This window comes from Lampris incognitus, chromosome 2 (assembly GCF_029633865.1).
Source record: "Lampris incognitus isolate fLamInc1 chromosome 2, fLamInc1.hap2, whole genome shotgun sequence".
NCBI classification, from domain to species: Eukaryota; Metazoa; Chordata; class Actinopteri; order Lampriformes; family Lampridae; genus Lampris; species Lampris incognitus.
In genome coordinates this window covers 96237094-96256626 of record NC_079212.1, presented here as the reverse complement: position 1 = coordinate 96256626, position 19533 = coordinate 96237094, and the positions used below count along the sequence as shown (strand labels likewise).

Sequence of the window (19533 nt, the reverse complement as noted above, 5' to 3'; positions counted from 1 at the left end):
AAGCCCCTCTGCTCCCAAACGAAAGCCTTCATCTTCTCTGCTAGTGAATCTGCTGGGGCAGATGCTAGAGTTCAGCAGCTCATGTCAGCCTCTGCCAGAGCTGAGGAGGAAGTGACCAAGTTATTATTGTGCTTCACCCCTCTCCCTCTCTCTGAGGACCCTCTCAGTTGGTGGAGTAAGAATGAGGTGATGTTTCCTCTGATTTCCAAGTTGGCAAAGAGATACTTGTGTATTCCAGGCACCAGTGTCTCTGCAGTGAGAGTCTTCTCTACTGCAGGGGATGTAGTTACTGTTCAGCGGAGCACATTTACACCGGAGCATGGAGACCAACTCCTGTTATTACACAAAAACTTACACATTCCAGCATTCACCAGCTAAGCACATTTGCTATGTTGCACTTCCATGCATTTCCATGATTTCATTGTGGCCTATTATTTGTATTTTCTCCATTATTTATTGTTTTACCACATATTCCACATAAAGCATTAGTTTTGTATGAGGGCTGGTACAGAATTCTATATTGTTTTTGTAGGAAAGCTGTTTTTGATTTTAATGTACAGCAAAATGTTTTGTTTTGGTTTTTTTTGTCTGAGGGATTCTGTGCTCATTGCCCATAACACAAGGATGTCGGTTGACATCTTTATTATTTATTTGTGAATGAGGGCAGCTTTTTATGTTATCAAGTGATTGCTGAAGTCTTGCTGAAGCCTGTATTAATTTACAATAAGGATGCTGCTACAGGCACACTTTTGTTTCTTGTTGGTTCTTTGCAATGCTAGGAAATGCGACCTTTCAGTTGACATATCTCTTCTGTTTTTTACTGTATTAATAAAAGATAATGAAAGTAAATTCATCTGTTTATTTTAATGATGGATAATTACAAATATGCCGTTTTAAAAGTAGTAAGTAGTCACACAGTGAGAAAAAATAAATCATTTATAGAAATCAAAAATTTTGATGCATGAAGATACATCAATAATAGTTTATAATCGCATTGTAGCCCTCTGAATCGGAATCGAATCAAATCGTGAGGTGCCAACAGTGTCCCACCCCTAGTAATGATTATCCATCCATTATCCATTATCCAAGCCGCTTATCCCAACCAGGGTCGCAGGATGCTGGAGCCTATCCCAGCAGTCAGTGGGTAGCAGGCAGGGAGACACCGTGTACACACGGTGTCCATCACAGGGCCGACACACACACATTCCCACCTAGGGACAATTTAGTATGGCCGATTCACCTGACCTACGTGTCTTTGGACTGTGGGAGGAAACTGGAGCATCCAGAGGAAATCCACGCAGACACGGGTAAAACATGCAAACTCCACACAGAAGACGACCTCCAAGGTTGGACCACCCTGGGGCTCAAACCCAGGACCTTCTTGCTGTGAGGCGACCGCGCTAACCACTGCACCACCGTGTCACCTGTAATGATTATTATTATTATTATTATTATCGCTCATTACATTCCAGTTTCTGAACATTTGTCTCCACTATAATAAACATAATGCTGTGTCTATTCTTGCTGTGGCCATCCATGTGGCGGCACACTCGAAAAAAAAGAAAAAACTTCACATCCGTTCACGTCATCACTTGAAGTTCTTCTCTTCACTGAGTTGGCTAGCTAACAATTTAGCTAATGCAGTATGTGAATGGTAAATTGTTAGAAAACAGTGGTTTTATTCGGTATTTTTGAACGGAATGGATGAATAGTCAGAATGTCAAAACAAGACCCCAGGCCCCTGTGGTCACTTCTGATTTAAGGTAAGAATCAGGGAATTACTTGCTTGAGCAATGCATTTGTGAGGGCTTGGCCCTAGTCCTATTTACTGTTGACGTTTTTTGTTATGATTGTCAGGTGATTCTGTTCCCTAACTGTGACACAACTAGTCTGTTTTGACCATGGCACCGTGCCACTGCCGCCGTGGGCTATGTGTCGCAAATTGTGGTCACTCACTCACTCATAGACAGCCTGAGAGGGACGGTCCAAATTTCCTCGGAATAATAATAATCTAACTAAAATGGAAGGAGTCTCTGTCTGTCTGTCCTTTGACAACCGTTCATCCAATCAACTTCACCCTTGGCGAATGTGCCGTGGGTCTGGACAGTTTCATGCTTGTTATTGGATTGACTTGGATGATGTAGGTTAGGCTAGCCTACAATATAGGCCTCTCCTGGATCTCCACCTTGCTGTGGTGGAGAAGCTTGCATGTACTAATGATCCCAAAAGCTATGCCTTCTGGAGCTTGGCTCCTGGTAGGGTCACCCAAGGCAGATAGTCAAGGGGGTGGATCAACACAAAGCGCGATCCAACAAACACCTCAACGGTGGAACTGGTGGAAGACAATGCCAGTGAAGGCGGATGAAGGCTGCAACAGAGGGTGGTCCCCAATTGTCTTGGTTCTCCATGTCATTGGACTCTGGCCACCTTCTACCAAGGACCGTGTGGTGGCTGCAGGCACATCAGCCACTCCTAGTAAAAAGCTGTCATGCACAGGCGTCCCCCTGCAAGGATACCCAAAAGGACCTAGTAGGAGGACAGTCATACTCGACCCCGAGTGACCGCTGATGATGATGATGCTGTATCTTGTGTGGTATTGACTGTCATTTTATTTAGGCCTGTGGTGTTTCAATTTTATTTTTGCAAGGTGTTAAACCAAAGTGATTGGTACTGTATGATGGTGTACCATCACAGTGATGTTGCTTCCAGGATGTTTTACTATCCAGTAAAACATGTGTGTTTGTGTGTTGTGTCTAGAGTGTGGCTGTTATCTTGCTAGCCTACGTTTTGTGTAATAAATTTTGACTTGACTGAAGACCAACAGTTGAGGCTGTGGGCATGTTCCGATGTTGTCATGTGATGTAACCTAGGTCTGATATCTTTAGAAGCATAGTGCAACCCATCAGCTGATTCACTGTGGATTTTTGTCTGTTGTTGTTGCTCGAGGGGTATAAAAACATTGCAGCCGTGAGTTGTTTTCGCTCTCTCTTTGTGTTACCTGCATGGCTAGATTTTCTCTGTATGAAGTCAAATGTTATTGACAGTATTAACTGTATGTAGTAACAGTAGAATTTTTTTGTCGCAGTAACCCTGCAATTGACCATACACACCCATGTCACGTCCATGTGTGTGCGTGCATGTGACAGAAAATAGGGCTCCCCTGAAAGCCACTGTGTAATTCGAACCCTGGCTGTAGCTAACTGCGTAGTTAGTTACATTAGCCAGGATGTACGTTAGCCAGTTACGTAACCCTGGATGGAGCTAACTGCGTAGTTAGCGAAATGCATAAATGAAAAATCTCAGGCTTTTTCCTCACTGCCTGCCCGTCCTAACCCAGCCTCCTCTACATCAGATGCCAACAGTGTTGAGACCAACTCGACAAGTTCTCAAGTGACATTTGAGTCATCCCAACCTGATTCAGTTGAATTAAAAAGTGAATAAATAAATAAAAGAAGACTGAACATTGAAGTATTTATGGTAATGTGATTGCAGTATATTGAACATTGCACATATTGTGTAAGTAAAAAATACATTGTGTAGACTATGGACGGCAGCGTAAACAAAGGCAGACAGCACAGAGGACGTAAGGAAGCCCTTTTAACAATGTAGCATATGACATCGCTATGTTTCGGCTCCTGAAAATTTGATTTGGCTTCTAGATATTTTGGGTTTAGGAGCCAATGGCTCCTATATATATATGTATATATTTATATATATCTGGAACCCAAAATATAAATTGTCTCTCTATCCCACTATATGCTGGATTTCTGGGTAACTACCACTGGACCTGAGAGAGTCTTGGAGGGAAACACTGCCATTTAATTCTTTTCTTTATATTTATCTGTCTCAGGCAAAGGAGATAATGTCCAACTACCAGACAGGCGTTCTTGAGAACTCTGCAAAGATGGTTCTGCTCTTCCATTTGATCGATGAGAGTGTGAGGAGAGGAGACAAGCTTCTGATCTTCAGGTTGGACTATTGTTTATCATTAAGGGTATTAAATGCAAATTAACCAATAACAGCTTTCAGAACTTTTATTATTTGCACGTCATGTTTATGTGACGTGCCCATTATTGTTTTATTTAACTTTTTTTTTTAATTTCTGATGTCTGTTTCTTAAGGGCCATTCTCTCTCTTACAAAGCTAGGTCAGTGTAGATAGGTCAAGAATAGATAATTGTCTTGAATTAATGATGTGTCCATTTAATAATTCAACACACCAGTCATTCTACACTTAAAATGAAAAAGTAGTGTAGCCTGACAGTGTATTTATAAATATACATATAATGTGTTCGGGATTATGACTGTTTTTATATACACTCACTGGCCACTTTATTAGGTACGCCTTGCTAGTCCCGGGTTGGACCCCCTTTTGCCTTCAGAACTGCCTTAATCCTTCGTGGCATAGATTCAACAAGGTACTGGAAACATTCCTCAGAGAGTTTGGTCCATATTGACATGATAGCATCACGCAGTTGCTGCAGATTTGTCGGCTGCACATCCATGATGCAAATCTCCCGGTCCACCACATCCCAAAGGTGCTCTATTGGATTGAGATCTGGTGACTGTGGAGGCCATTTGAGTACAGTGAACTCATTGTCATGTTCAAGAAACCAGTCTGAGATGATTCGAGCTTTATGACATGGCGCGTTATCCTGCTGGAAGTAGCCATCAGAAGATGGGAACACTGTGGTCATAAAGGGATGGACATGGTCAGCAACAATACTCAGGTAGGCTGTGGCGTTGACACGATGCTCAATTGGTACTAAGGGGCCCAAAGTGTGCCAAGAAAATATCCCCCACACCATTACACCACCACCACCAGCCTGAACCATTGATACAAGGCAGGATGGATCCATGCTTTCATGTTGTTGACGCCAAATTCTGACCCTACTATCCGAATGTCACAGCAGAAATCGAGACTCATCAGACCAGGCAACGTTTTTCCAATCTTTTATTGTCCAATTTTGGTGAGCCTGTGCGAATTGTAGCCTCAGTTTCCTGTTCTTAGCTGACAGGAGTGGCACCCGGTGTGGTCTTCTGCTGCTGTAGCCCATCTGCCTCAAGGTTCCATGTGTTGTGCGTTCAGAGATGCTCTTCTGCATACCTCGGTTGTAATGAGTGGTTATTTGAGTTACTGTTGCCTTTCTATCAGCTCAAACCAGTCTGGCCATTGTCCTCTGACCTCTGGCATCAACAAGGCATTTTCGCCCACAGAACTGCCGCTCATTGGATATTTTCTCTTTTTCGGACCATTCTCTGTAAACCCTAGAGATGGTTGTGCGTGAAAATCCCAGTAGGTCAGCAGTTTCTGAAATACTCAGACCAGCCCGTCTGGCACCAACAACCATGCCACGTTCAAAGTCACTTAAATCACCTTTCTTCCCCATTCTGATGCTCGGTTTGAACTGCAGCAGATCGTCTTGACCATGTCTACATGCCTAAATGCATTGAGTTGCTGCCATGTGATTGGCTGATTAGAAATTTGCGTTAACGAGCAGTTGGACAGGTGTGCCTAATAAAGTGGCCGGTGAGTGTATATATATATATATACGTATATATATATATATATTTATTTATTTTTTTGTCTAAAGAAAATGTCCATTAATTATATTTGGATTTTTTTTCTTAAACATATCACTCTTAAAAAGATGGGTCAGCCTATTTTGTTGTCATATTCCGTTATTATGGATGGCATACTTTGTATTACATGTCAGTTATCTTTTTTTTTTTTTTTTGGGTGTGTGTGTGTGTGTGTGTGTGTGTGTGTGGGTGTGTGTGTGCCGGCACCCATTAGCCAAAGTTTGTCTACCCTAACAGTCATTGAGGACTTCTTATCCAAGAGGCCCGTGCCAACAGGTGTAGTAGAGTCCTTGTGCAACAACAACCTGAACTGGGTCCGTAACCTCAACTACTACAGTGAGTAATCCGGCCTTGTGTTCCTAAAGCAACCACTTCACAAAATATGGGCCCTTTACTGTGAAAACCCCCAAAAGTGTGATTGTCCATTTTCCTTTGTTATCCTCAACTGTGATTTTACTTTAGATTTCCCATCTGCCTCTGCAAACTCATACTGCTCCTCTAACAAGTGGGGTGAAGATAGGGGCCTGGGTGCAAAGACGATTTTGAAATTTTCTTTTTGTAAATCCCTCCGAGGTTGCAAAGTCCCACATATTAGAACAGTGCCACTCAAATATGCCCATGGTAAGCACACTTTATACCAGAGGGGGGATTAACAAGTGAAATCAGCTGGTGGAGCATTGGGTTGAAAAGAGAACCTGCATCCACATGGTCCTCCATGGCACATGGTTGAATACCACTGAGGAGCTGTAGGGTTTTGGTGTCTCATTCATGGATACTACAGGGATGGACACAGAGGACAGAATAGTCTAATCACAAGTCTGCAGGCTCTACCTTGTCTAAGAGGTCCAAGTAGTGAAAATTAACTATTCATGCACCCCACACCACTTTGCTGCAAGTTAATTTGGTTAATTGGGAAGAAATTACATTTTTATTAGGCCATATTATTGTTATTATTATTATTATTATTATTATTACTATTTATTTATTTATTTATTATCATATAAGGCCCTAAATTGTTAATTCTGTATGTCAATGACATATTTAAGGTATCAAGTCTATTGAAATTCAATTTATTTGCAGATGACATAGCCATGTTTTGTTGCGGGGAAAATTCAGAGTAGCTTTTGGAGTTGATCACAGCTGAAATGAAAAAGTTAAAAATGTGGTTTGACAGAAACAAATCATCATTAAATCTGAACAAAACTAAGTTAATGTTACCTGGAAGTCATAATAAAATAGACACACAAATAGAAGTAATGATCAATAGTATTAACACTGAAAGAGTGTATGAAAATAAATTTCTGGGTGTGATACTTGACCATAAAATCTGCTGGAAATCTCATATAAGATTCTTGAGAGCAAAAATGGCAAGGAGCATTGGCGATCTGGGAAAGGCGATGCTTATTCTGGATCATAAAGGATTGTACATTTTTGCCTTGTTTGTTTGTTTTTTTGTGAAGCACTTTGTAAAATTGTTTTGGAAAAGTGCTATATAAATACAATTATTATTATTTATTTATTTTCAACCACTTAGTCTTGGGAGAGAGATCCTTCTTCTGTTACTCCCCCTGAGGTTTCTTCCTATTTTTTCTCCCTGTTAAAGGGTTTTTTTTTTGGGGAGTTGTTCCTTATCTGATGCGAGGGTCTAAGGACAGGATGTTGTGTGGCTGTAAAGACCCTTGAGGCAAATTTGTAATTTGTGATATTGGGCTATACAAATAAGATTGACTTGACTTGACTCTACAGGATTGGATGGGAGCACATCTGCCTCGGAGAGAGAGCGACTTATCAATCAGTTTAATGACCCAGAGAACCACGCAGCATTGGTCTTCCTGCTGTCTACCAGGTAACCATCTCAGCCCCTCATCTCTACTTACCTCGCATCTTCCAGTCACCCCCCACACACAAACAGGAACGTCATTATTCTGTCATGTTTCCCTCAGAGCGGGCTGCTTAGGGGTGAATCTGATCGGTGCCAACCGAGTTGTGGTATTTGATGCCTCCTGGAACCCATGTCATGACGCTCAGGCGGTATGTAGAGTGTACCGCTATGGTCAGAGAAAACCCTGCCACATTTACCGCCTTGTCTGTGACTTCACCCTGGAGAAGAAGATTTATGACAGACAGGTCTCTAAACAGGGCATGTCTGGTAAGCAATTGTGTGGTGTGTTTGTTTTTGTGCTTGCAGGTATAATGTGTGTGTGTCTGTGCACTCATGAAACTGTGTACCAAAAGTATGCCACTGATGTTTCCTCTAAAAGTATAATAGTTCTGCATTATCATACAGTTTTTGCAAAAGCCCATTTTAATGATTCGCCTCAAAGAGCTTACCAGTTCGAAATTCCACTTACAGGTAGAACTTTTGAGAGTTTTGCTTACTAAATTTAAAACGTTTCTCCGCTTTATGACAAACGTTAAGACATTACATAAACACGCCATGAAAGTTAATGAAGAGTTTTAACCATTGTCAGTCAAGGAAGATCAGATTTAGATATCATTAATGTGTAACTGGCAATTTGCTGGTGTGCCTTCACCGTTCAATCTTGTGTTGTTGTTTTTTTATGAAGACCGTGTGGTAGATGACCTGAACCCCGTGCTGAACTTCACTCGCAAGGAAGTGGAGTCACTGCTGCACTTTGTCGAAGAGGAGCCCAACGAGACCAAAGTCTCTCTGGAGTTCCGAGAGGAAATGGAGACTGTCATCAGACAGGCCTGTCAGCGCTACCCTCACCTCATCACCAAGGTAAAGGACGCATGCCTATTGATGTGTGGATCAGCCTTGAACCAGAAGGACACTGGGTGGTTTGGGTTCAAAATTTAATTTGTTGAGGCCCTATTTTCTCAAATTTCAAGCATTAACTTATGAGTATGTGTTCACAACTGGTCCTCCACGCCATTGCTGTGGATAAAAATTGTCCTCTTAGCCAATCTGTGAGGAAAAAACTTTGAAAAAGGAGAATGGATTTATTGCAACTTTATAATTAAAGTTGCAAACAGTCTTTTACCGCCTCATAAACAGTTAGAGATTACCCACAGTGCACTTGCATCAGTGAATTATGCTTGTTTGAAAGGTGAAAATAGCAATTCAGAGTTCTGTTTATCCTGGCATTCATTACACAATTGCAATACTCAGCCAAAATAATATCATTTCTTGTGCTAAAATTCATGCAGCCTATGAATATTTTGAGTTTATTCTGGCCTTTCCAAACCACTCTTGGCCTCAACTCAGTAGAAAAATGGCTATTGAATCATTATCTAGTTACCCACTTGGCCCACTTTTCATCACTGCCTCAACAGAGGCCTTTCCACCACGAGTCTCTGCTGGTGGACAGGAAGGAGTCAAAGCTGACCAAAGCAGAGAAGAGAGCAGCCAAGAAGAGCTATGAAGATGAGAAGCGTGCCTCTGTACCCTACTCACGCCCATCTTACGCCCACTATTATCCAACTAGTGACCAGACGCTTACCAACATACCAGCATTTAGCCAGCGTAATTGGTGAGTGTCAAATTGATAAATAATTTACATACAACTCAAAATTTGTTGTTTTTTTTGTTTGTTTGTTTTTTAATGACTATAAGGTATTGCAGTTTTATTTACATTCAAGTAGATTCCAGTGTTGATTCTCTTGTTCCTCCTAAACCCAAATATTTCAGGCGTCCCATGGCACGGCCAGATGACAAACCTGTGGCAAGTGTCAGGCCCATTCAGTCCACCCCAATTCCCATGATGCCTCGGCAGGTGAACATGGGTATGGCTGGCTCTAGTTCTGGTGGTAGCTTTCCTGTCAACTTCCTACAGAAGGCTGGGGTTTATGTACAGAGGATTGTCACCACAACTGGTACTCATTAGTGTGCATTTCCTGCTTATAACGCTTTATGTTCATTCCATGAACACACAAGCTAAGATGGTGTCTTAAATTATTTAAGCTTCCTTAGCTTTCCATCTGTTTGAAAAAAAATAGAGATCACAAGTTTGTTCTTTGTATTTGAGACCGCCTTAAGTTCCAATTTATGCTTTCCCAATTACAAGCTAAAAGTTGTTGTTTGAATCCACAGACATCGTAATCCCGGGAGCAAACAGCACAACAGATGTACAGGCCCGCATTGGCGCAGGAGAGAGCATCCATGTCATCAAAGGGTCTAAAGGTACCAGCAGCTAGTTAGTGTGGACTCAGTCCACAAACAGTGCATTTCAACTACCCGCTTCCATGATTGACGTTTTTTTCTCACACAGGTACCTACATCAGAACAAATGATGGAAGAATTTTTGCTATCCGATCTGGAAAGATTAGTAGATCAACAGTTGGGGGTTCTGCTACTTCAAGAGGTACAGCAGGCTTGCATAATTCCTACTGTAACACCTTTTTATTTGCAGCTAGTTGACATTGAATCTTCAATTTGGTCAATGACACATCTGTGAATGAAAATTCTGCATTAACAGCATTAAATTTCACATGTAATGCTGTTAATTTTTTTTTATTAACTGCATGTTTACATGAATAATTATTAGGAAATGAGGGAATCGGACACTAATAAAGTAATAGCTAAACAAAATTCCTGCCAGAGGAATCCTACAGCTATGGAAAACTTTTTTTTTTAAACTTTTTTAAAATTAGCATTCAATGATATTTTTTACTGTGTGCTACATGAAATGGTAATTTTAACATGCATATAGATTTTACATGTAACCACTGGCTTTTCTTTAGACATTTCCTAATATTTGTACCAATCATTTTAAGAGAATAATGTCTCCAATTCCCAATAGGCAAATTGCAGGTTTAAGTATGCATTGTTAAAAGGTTGTTACAAATGAGCAACTTCTAAAATCAGCTTATACATTAAGAACCTTTGTATTTGGGGTTTCAGTTTTGCACAAAAGTTACACGCCCTTACCATACCTTTTAATGTTGCATAACAATTCTAGCTTTAGCTGCACTCGCTCTGTTTTGAGACTGACATTTGAAGAGTAGATCATGAAGACATCGAGGTAATCTGCATGTTCAGAAAGATTCATTTCAGCATTGCCTCCCTCCTCTAGACTCCCAGGGCTCCGAAATCCACCCAGTCAGTAATGGCTGTTCATTGACTGCAGAGCAGCAACGCCGCCCCGATGGTGAGCCATGTCCCTCAAACCCTGACAGCCCTGAGATTCTCCAAGAGCTAAGCCGCTACGCCGCCGCCACAGACAATGTGCCTGCGTGTGCGGCAAATGAATTGCCATCTCCATCAGAAATGTCTGCTATACCAGCAGGGGATGGGAACATCTCGCAGCACAATCAGACCGGCGACCTCAGCAGACACCTCGGTAATGACCTTCTGGGCTCCTCCATAGAGATGCGTGGCAGAAAACGCAGGATTAGTGCTGAAAGCCATCGCAACAAGCAAACATGCAAACGCACATCCACTGCAGCACATTTCCCAGACTTGTCCCTGGGCAGCGGACTTGGTTTTGCCCCTGTGGGTCTGAACTCCTCCTCCCTGCTGGGAAACTTGGGACACATGAGTCACCCGCTACTGATGGGTGGCAGTGGTGGATCTTCGTTCCTTCAGACACCAGAGCAGACACTGGGTGACCTACAGACCATGTTCTCTGCAGGGACAGACCTTCTGAACCCGTCAGCCACAGGGAATGGACACCTCCCCTCCTCTTCAACATCTTCCTCTCTTTCCTCCATTTTCCCTTCAGCTGACACCATTGTTCCTACTTCATCTACCCCCTCAGCGTCCACCTCTTCCTCCTCCCTGGCATCAAGCTCTCTGCCTCCCTATTTGATGAACCCCAACATGGCTGGTCTGCTGTCCCCAGGCTTCTCTCTGAACTATGGTCAATCTTTGCTCTCTGAGCCCAGAATGTACTCTAACCATCTCCTCTCTGGAGCAGGGGGATACCCTGCACCCAGCCCCAACGCTACAGCATCGAGCTTTCTTTCCCATTTCAACAATCCCACCACCAGTCTTTTGGGGGCAGCTCTGAGACAACCCGACATACATCTGACCACAGAGAACGGTGGCAGTAGCTCAGACGATGACGTCATAGAGGTGACGGGGCAATAGACTATAAAAGAAGGAATTGGCTTCTGACACCATTTCTTTTTTAAACATGGTTCACCTGAAGGAGGGAAGGGAACCCTCACCATGATGGGATGGGAATGAATACATGTTTACGTAACTAGTTCTGGGCAAAAGCTAGGAAGTTGTCAGTTAAACAAATTTCTTAAACCTGCCACAGGGATCCTAAGGATATGAAAATTTTGGGGAAGTCGTAGTATTGTTATGAATTACACAGGCTTTTCCTATTAGAAAGATAAACAGTCCTTCCAAAGCTATATTTCAGGCATACCTCTCTAACTGTCCTGTATTCTCAAGCTTAGTATGAGATCTATTTGTCCAGCAACTCTGAAATGTTAAATCCATTGATTTGTTGATTTAATTAACTGGTCATATTCGAAATGAGCGAGCCTGTTGCGACTACTGCAGTAAGATAAGTTACATCAAACTGAAGTAATTGAAACGTAATCCTAAAGAGTGACAAGAAAATTTATGAAATCCCTCTGACGTGATAAGAAATGCTTGGCAGGATGCAATTATATGACATACGGTGTGAGAAGTAGCCATCGGTTCTACCTGTTCTGGCTTTTTTCTGCCAAACTAGTCTGTTTTAAACTGTTTATATCATTCCACTTAACATCACAGAAAGCAAATCTCCCATTCCTGATGCTCTGACAGGTTTTTAGTCACGAGGAAATGAATTGTACGTTTAGTAGGTCTAGTGGACTAACTTTGGATATCCCAGATAAAGTTAGCCTGAACAATGGTGACTGTGGGAACAGACCTTTTTGCTTTATGGGACCAGCTGGATGTTTCATTGGGCTTTCCAAAGCACAGCCTCCCTTTTTCTGTCCTATTTTAGACTAGGGCTTTGCCATGCAATTGTTTCTACCTTTTCTCTGAGCTGAGAACAATTAGGTTAAAAATGCCTGACGGGGATTTTCTCATTGATATGTTACTGTGAAATTAGTTGTGATGAAACGACGCAATTCATGGGGCACCCTTGCCGTTGCCAACAGCGTTTCAGCAAAACTGCTGCATCCTTGGTTTTGGTTGAGTTAAGGAGTCCATTGGCTCAACTCCTTCATCCGGTAAACCGGCTTCCAAAAAAAACACAAAAGCAAGACAGTTGAATATAGCAATCAAAAGCCACCCAGAGAGATTACAAAACCACACTTCACATCATCCTTCACACGTCATTGCTCGACAATGATATATTTAGAAAAAAAAACCTTTCAAGGCTCACGTTAACCAATTGTATTCTGAAGCTTTCAGATTTATTTTTTTTGTAGTCATTAGCGATTTTATAGAAACTGTAGCATCCCCTGGTGGAAAAGAAGTTATGTCTGACCTGGTTCAGTTATAGTACGATTATTGAAAATATTTTGTAAATAGTGGTCATTATTATTGTTTATATTGCAAGTCAATACTGTGCAGTGTGCAGAAATGGGTTCGAGGGCTTGGGTTAAGGTTGAATAATCAGATTACACTGATGAGGAATAAATATTCCCTGGCATTTATGATGAAAGTCCCCCCCCTTTTTTTTCCCGCCTCCTAAAAAAGTCATTAAAACTAAAGTGAATGTACTTTCATGCTCGTCTTTGACAACACGGACCGGGACATGAATTTGGACTGTGTTCTTTCATTTTTTAGCCTTAAATGACACAAATGGGTCTTAATTATGTCAGCATATCCGTTCACGATGATTGTGAACAGATGTGCTGGCAATGCTCAGTAGTTACTCAAGCAGATTGTTGATCTGTTTGAATAACTGCTGAGCATTGAGACGGTTGGTGTCCAACTCAAAACACAAGAATACTAGCAGTATGACCATAAGCACCAAGGGCAAAAGGTAAATGAGTGCAAATCAAGATTTATTGTCACTAGTTTATTTGCATAATTTCCTTTTGTCATTTCTGCTGGAGTTGTGCAAAAAAAACAAAAATCAGACGTCACTGCTGAGTACACCGTCATGCTACGTTTTATTGTTCATTTGCTTAAGACGTTAAAGCCATACTTGATTAATTTTGCTGATAAGTAATACCAGAAATTCAGAAAGCACTGCATTTGTGCAGCTTACCTGGGTGAAGACAGTTTAAGTGTTTGTAGCCGCTTGTCACCAACTCACAGTCATGGCGTTAAAATGACATTACCACCAACAGCCAAGTTTTTAGATTATACATGGCCTTACCAATTCAACAGTGCTGTCATCAAATGGCGCTTCACAGGACTCTCTTTGAAAAGCTGTGCAGTTTAAGTAGCTTAATTCAGTAATGTCAGTGTGGGTCGGTGGTGCTTAGGGGTTTTGTCTTTGCTGTTCTCTGGCCTGTAGCTTTCTGTTTCTGTCTTGTGGTGACACCTCAAGGTAAACGGGTTTGGGTGCAGTCCCTCCCATTTGTTATACATATATAGCCTGGATGCAAAGGTTATTAACTTTGAGAACACTGGATAATACATCACATCATTCCCTATGGAGTTCATCTTGCATATTTTCATCCCTGTGTGGTCCGTTTTGTTGCTCTAGAGTTCCCCAACACTTCGCCTCATCTGCTGCTGGCCTCTTGTGTCTGTCCTTCAGCGAAATTTTTCTCTTTCACTTGACTCGGGTCAGTGTCCTCCAGTTCATGCAAGCATGTCTTGGGAACATTTGGTCTGGTTTGCCCATTTTGAAGGGAGACAGAACTGGCACTTTGACAGAGGATCATATCTGCTTAACTTGTGGAATCTATAAAGGTACATCACACGTTGACCCCGTGTCCTCATTTTCAGTCTTCTGACTCAACGGGAAACTCTTCTAGCCTGTATCTCAGTTATTCCGATGTGCTTTTTTTTTTTTTGATGAGGATATTTCAATTTTTTTATAACTTTTTTGGGGGTTAGGTTCTCTTGTCAGTTGTTTCCTTATTTTTGATGTAAGTGTTTACCAAATTTATTTATTTATGATGGAAAATATATTCTGTCAAATTTTTTTGTAAGTACATTTTTTTAAACTTTTGTTCACTTTTGATCTTAGTGGCTGATCCAGCAAGAGAACTGTCATTTCGTATATGCAGCCAGAGTGGAGCAGACTATAACTGTGTTATCAATGTTATTTTAACTAATAAAACACTCTTTTATTGCTGTCTGCACATGTTTTATTTGTACAAATACACCTCAAATTAGCATTTTATTGACTGCAGTGTTCAAACCAGCAGCAGTAACATAAGTGACCTGGCATACATAAATTACTTGTGTGTGTACAAAAGAAGGTAAAAAAACAGATTCATTGCTTCATTATCAAATGGTTAAAAGTTAAAGTCAAGGAACATTGTTGTGCAAAAGCAGTAACGTGTAACTTGCAAAATGAACACTATTAAAGCTTGTAAGAACCCAAAAAAGTTCTGTGGTAACCATTAGAAAAGAAGACGCTGTTGGTCCAATACTTGAATTCTAGTCATGGCACCAGACATGTGACGAATGCGGCTTTCGTCAGGATTGCAAGTGTTTCTTAGCCATGTAGGCATTGGTCACTTGGCTCATTACAACCAGGGCAGTGAAAACAGGGCAAAGTGCTGCCAGATACCAGATGGTGTCCCCTACAGATGCGGTGAACCATCCAGAGCAGAGACCCAGGTAAAGGCTCACACTACCTAACAGGTACGTGATGAGTCCAGAGGTGGCGTGGTAGCGTTTCAGCTTGGCCAGGGACCAGCCCTTCACTAGGGAGTGATAGAGCAACGGCAGTGCAGCCAGAGACTGCACCACCACAACACACACCGTCAGCACGCCCACCAGCCCGTGCCACGAGGTGAAGTGGGCTTTACCGTGAAGGTGTTTGTTGTAGACGATGGCTGCCAGGCCCAAGGTGGCGCAGGAGACGCAGAGGCACTGCAGGATCCCGTGAATGCGTCCTTTGGTCTTGTGGGGATACTTTTTGACTGGGGAGCCGTGGCGGGAGAAGAGGAGAATGGCCTCGGTCATAAAGAGGGAGAACTGGAAAAGAATGCAGGAGACTTGAATTAACTACTTGTCGGTGTCGATGGTGGTCGTTTACTTGATGCTAGCCTGTTCATCAACTTACAGCCAGTGTCATGAGGAAGGGGTGCCATGAAAACAAACCTATAATGGAAACAAACGGTAACATTAGCAACAAGTGAGGCAAGGCAGAGTAATGTGTAGGAGGGAAAACGCTGCGTTCAAGACAACTCGGGAACGAACGAGAAACCAGATCCGACTTGAAGGGGGGGGGGGAACAGCAAAAATCGTCATTACAAACTGGGTGTAATTTCAGAGCTCCAGTTTATCAGAGTTAAGCACCGGTGACGTCACTAAGAAAAAGGTGGAATTGAAAAATGGCGGCATTTGGGTGTGTGGTATCACTTATGTCTGATGAACCAAACTATCCGAACTGGTCATATCTGACTATAATTGATCCCTCTCTCTCTCTCTCTTCCTATTATCAATTGACAGAACGCGCGCGCGCGCACACACACACTATATTACGTTTTTGCTTGATTTATGTTGCTTATTTTATGTTTGCTTTTTATATGTGTATATATATATATATATATATATATTGCTTGCTTGCTTGCTTACTTTTGTGAATAACCTGGCTTTTTGTATTTGCTCTTAATGCTTACTTGTGTTTATTTATTTATTTGTTTGTTTTTCCAAATCTCACCTGCACACCTGCACGGTTACTTTTTGTTGTTTTTGCTGCTTTGTTTCATATATATGCAACTAAAATCAAGTCCGAATCATTTTGCATTCATTAAGGCAGAGTATAAAACTTAAAAAGTTACATCACCCCCCCCCCCCCCCCCCAGCCAGCTCAGCTGGATGACTTGCTAAAAACAAAAGCTGCTGATGAAATAAACGAAGCGTCCTACTGGATCTTTTCTATCTTGTCCTGAGTCGACACCGTGAACCGGGGAAACGCTCACGCTCCGAGATGTCTTGGACTCGGCGCCATACCGACAGTGCTGCGTCAGAACTCACTTGTCCCTGGCCGAGACAGAACCGCGGTTAGACCCGTGAAGACGGCGCACACGACGTGGGTCAGCACCGCGCAAGACGCCCGGGCGGAGCTGTAGAGCCACGGCTCGGCTTCGCCTCCGTTATCATGAGACATAACTGACACTTCAGGCACGACGGCGGACCCGAAAACCGCTACGGGGGCAGGTCACCTGTCCCTGTCTAGCCTCAGGTGGGACTCGGGGTACCGACGAATCCAGCTATCACACCGTGGATCTGGGTCAAAGCTGCTTCACCTCTCGCATGCTGAACTGGTCTCCGGTTTCGGAAAGCCCGGGTGTGAGAGATCGTCATACAAAACGCCACATGAGCAACGAGGGGGTCCGAGAAGACGAACGAAACTCTGCGAAGCGTATTTAACGACTGATGAGGGTCATCGGCAAGTCAAGCGACTGTCTGACGTGGTCGCTTCCTGGTTTCCCCCCAAATGCATTCTGGGAAAAGTAGTTCTCCAGGGCCGTGTGTAACTGTAGGCATCGAGTACCCTACAAATTGTGCGGTCATTGATCCTGTTTTTCCAGGTTTTGGAAAATAGGCCTATTGTTTAATTGGCTCCCACTGATCAGTGACCACAAGCCTCACACCTTAAAACCTCCTAAACTGCAGAGCGGAAGTTAATCCTGGGACAAACTACAACGATGCAAGAAGTTGCCAGTCGCGAGCATAAGGTTTACAAAAACGAAGAATAAGGAAGATGTGCGGAATTGGATAGACGAGAAATTTTAATGAAATACCATTAAGCTCTTCATTCTTGCTAAATTCAACTTTTGCACCATGTAATCAAACTTAGAGTTGATGAGCCACATAAACATTATTGCAACTACAGGTATTTTGGAAGAGTTGGTTTTCCAGGTCATCGAAGCTTGGATCAGAAAATCAACAAAATGTGACCTACATCCACATTTTGTTAAATATCTGTGACCTAGAGTTAAATAAATTTACGGTGCACGTGCAGTCAGTTTGATATAGTTGTGTGTGAGGTGTTGTTATGGCCCGTGACTGTGATGTCTCGGTCTAATACCTCTCCTTCCAAACCCTTCCAACAGCTTAATGGTCACTCGGCGTTCAACTGTTTGCTGGTTATTGTGCTCCAATTCCTCTCAAATCAGCCTGCGACTCTGGCGGGCCTGTTGTGTCTCATTAGGCCCACAGGCAGACTACACAGGGAAACCACAATATGCATCAGCTCAATACAAAATGTTCTGCTCTCTCTCTCTCTCTCTCTCTCTCTCTCTCTCTCTCTCTCTCTCTCTCTCTCTCTCTCTCTCTCTCTCTCTCTCTCTCTGAATCAATCTGGTTCAATGATGGGCGTGGGAAACTTTTTTGTGCATGTTAATGTAAAGGAGTGACTATGTCTGAAGACGCCATTGTTCATTGTTAAAGTTTGTTTTCTTGTTAAGTAAAGAACAGCGAGCTCTCCCTATTTCTCTCTCTCTCTCTCTCTCTCTCTCTCTCTCTCTCTCTATCCATTTCTCGCAGAATATTATGTGTCATGAATTAGTAGTAGTGGATGAAATATTTGTTGTAGTAGCAGGAGTAGAAGCGGTAGACTTGTAGAAGTAGACCTATAGTCACTGGCTATTTCCGAAGAAAAATGTCATAAATATGATTTGAGAGGAAAACAAATGACCCAACAAGTGGCCCTCAACAGCAAACCATATTTTAGCCTGGGGTTTTTTTCCTTGTGGAGTGATTTCCAAATGGCTCTTTGTTAAATATTTAAGAGTGTATTTGTTAAAATGAAAAATGGGATAAAGCGGACACCCTCTTAAACAAAATGGCCGTAATTAACAAGGTGGGGTACAGGGCAGCAGATGATTAAAAATTATGGGTTGACAAAATGTTCATATTTCAGAAACCCTTCTCCGTTTTGGGTGATATTGCGTCGACATACATTTCCCGCCATCATTTTTGCCGAGCTTGCCGGAGGTGATGAGTGGACAAAGTAACTCGTGACGGAGCTGCGGTTCACCTGTTTCAGGTCTACGTCTGCCTCGTGGGTCGCACGCTTTCATTTTACGTGTGAAGTCACTTTGTTACAATGTAACAATGTTGCAATTTCATTAGCAGACGCCTTTATCCAAAGCGACGTATAGTGGGCGATTCTTCAGTTAAGGGAGTTTCTCTGTCCCCAGGGTAGATTTAAAAAAAATATTTATTTTTTGAAAAAACAATTATTGTATTTGTTAGAGTTAGGTTGAGTTAGCTATGAAGAAAAAGAAAAAAAGATTTGTGTGGCGGTGAAATTTTTATACTTTTTCAGTATGTTGAAAACTCAAATGTGCCAGAATTTCACTGTTTTGGGCTTGTCCCCAACCCAGACTTTTTAACTTCCCCTCTATAATAACGTAATAAAATGGTTAAATTCATTCAATATTTACTTTGCATTTTCTCATAATAATTCAAAAAGACATATTTCAAATTCATATGATTTATATATGTGCAATTTGCACATCTTTTATAGCTAAATATGGCTGTCCCTCATACATCTGTCATCACCATCACGCCGAACATTTTAGAGAGCAATGACGTTTTTTCTAACGACAACAATGTGGTTGCCATGGAAACGAGAAGTGCCAGAGGCGCATGAGCAGTCACGGCAGAAGCGTGACTTTTTCATGTCCACAAATGTAAGTGATTTGAAGATTTATATGGCCTGATCTGAGAGTATGTTTATTAGGCGTCATTATCAAACAAGTCACTAATTGAGTATTTTAGTTCGGAAATAAGAAAATTTACTTTATTCACGTTTATTCATTGTACATTTTATGCTAGCTAACAAGTTAGGTTAGCAAGTCTAAGATTTAGCCAACTTTTTCTCCAAAAAGTGAGAATTGTCATTACCATCACGTGTCACCGCCATCACATTTCGCTGTTAAACTTTGAAAAGAG

At 42.0% G+C, this 19533-nt stretch overlaps 2 protein-coding genes across 3 annotated transcripts in view; one reads left to right on the top strand and one right to left on the bottom strand.

Moving 5' to 3' along the window:
* Nucleotides 1-11903, top strand: part of rad54l2 (RAD54 like 2) — a 33039-nt gene extending 21136 nt beyond the window's left edge. The window contains exons 12-21 of the mRNA XM_056274132.1: nucleotides 3851-3969; nucleotides 5797-5918; nucleotides 7329-7428; nucleotides 7526-7731; nucleotides 8150-8325; nucleotides 8880-9076; nucleotides 9235-9419; nucleotides 9637-9726; nucleotides 9815-9907; nucleotides 10619-11903. Of these exons, the coding sequence (XP_056130107.1) occupies nucleotides 3851-3969; nucleotides 5797-5918; nucleotides 7329-7428; nucleotides 7526-7731; nucleotides 8150-8325; nucleotides 8880-9076; nucleotides 9235-9419; nucleotides 9637-9726; nucleotides 9815-9907; nucleotides 10619-11634 (2304 nt within the window). The 3' untranslated portion in view covers nucleotides 11635-11903. The remainder of the gene's footprint in view (nucleotides 1-3850; nucleotides 3970-5796; nucleotides 5919-7328; nucleotides 7429-7525; nucleotides 7732-8149; nucleotides 8326-8879; nucleotides 9077-9234; nucleotides 9420-9636; nucleotides 9727-9814; nucleotides 9908-10618) is intronic.
* Nucleotides 11904-13757: 1854 nt separating this feature from the next.
* Nucleotides 13758-17013, bottom strand: LOC130107945 (transmembrane reductase CYB561D2). Of its 2 annotated transcripts, none has more exons than XM_056274762.1 (3): nucleotides 16606-17013; nucleotides 15689-15726; nucleotides 13758-15600 (listed from the first exon to the last, which is right to left on the bottom strand). In XM_056274762.1, exons 1-3 carry the CDS (start codon nucleotides 16736-16738, stop codon nucleotides 15097-15099), a joined length of 675 nt encoding a protein of 224 aa, XP_056130737.1. In that variant the 5' UTR covers nucleotides 16739-17013; the 3' UTR covers nucleotides 13758-15096. The 2 variants fall into 2 exon arrangements, with proteins under 2 accessions (XP_056130737.1, XP_056130738.1); XM_056274763.1 differs by having other exon boundaries at nucleotides 16878-16972.
* Nucleotides 17014-19533: the final 2520 nt, after the last annotated feature.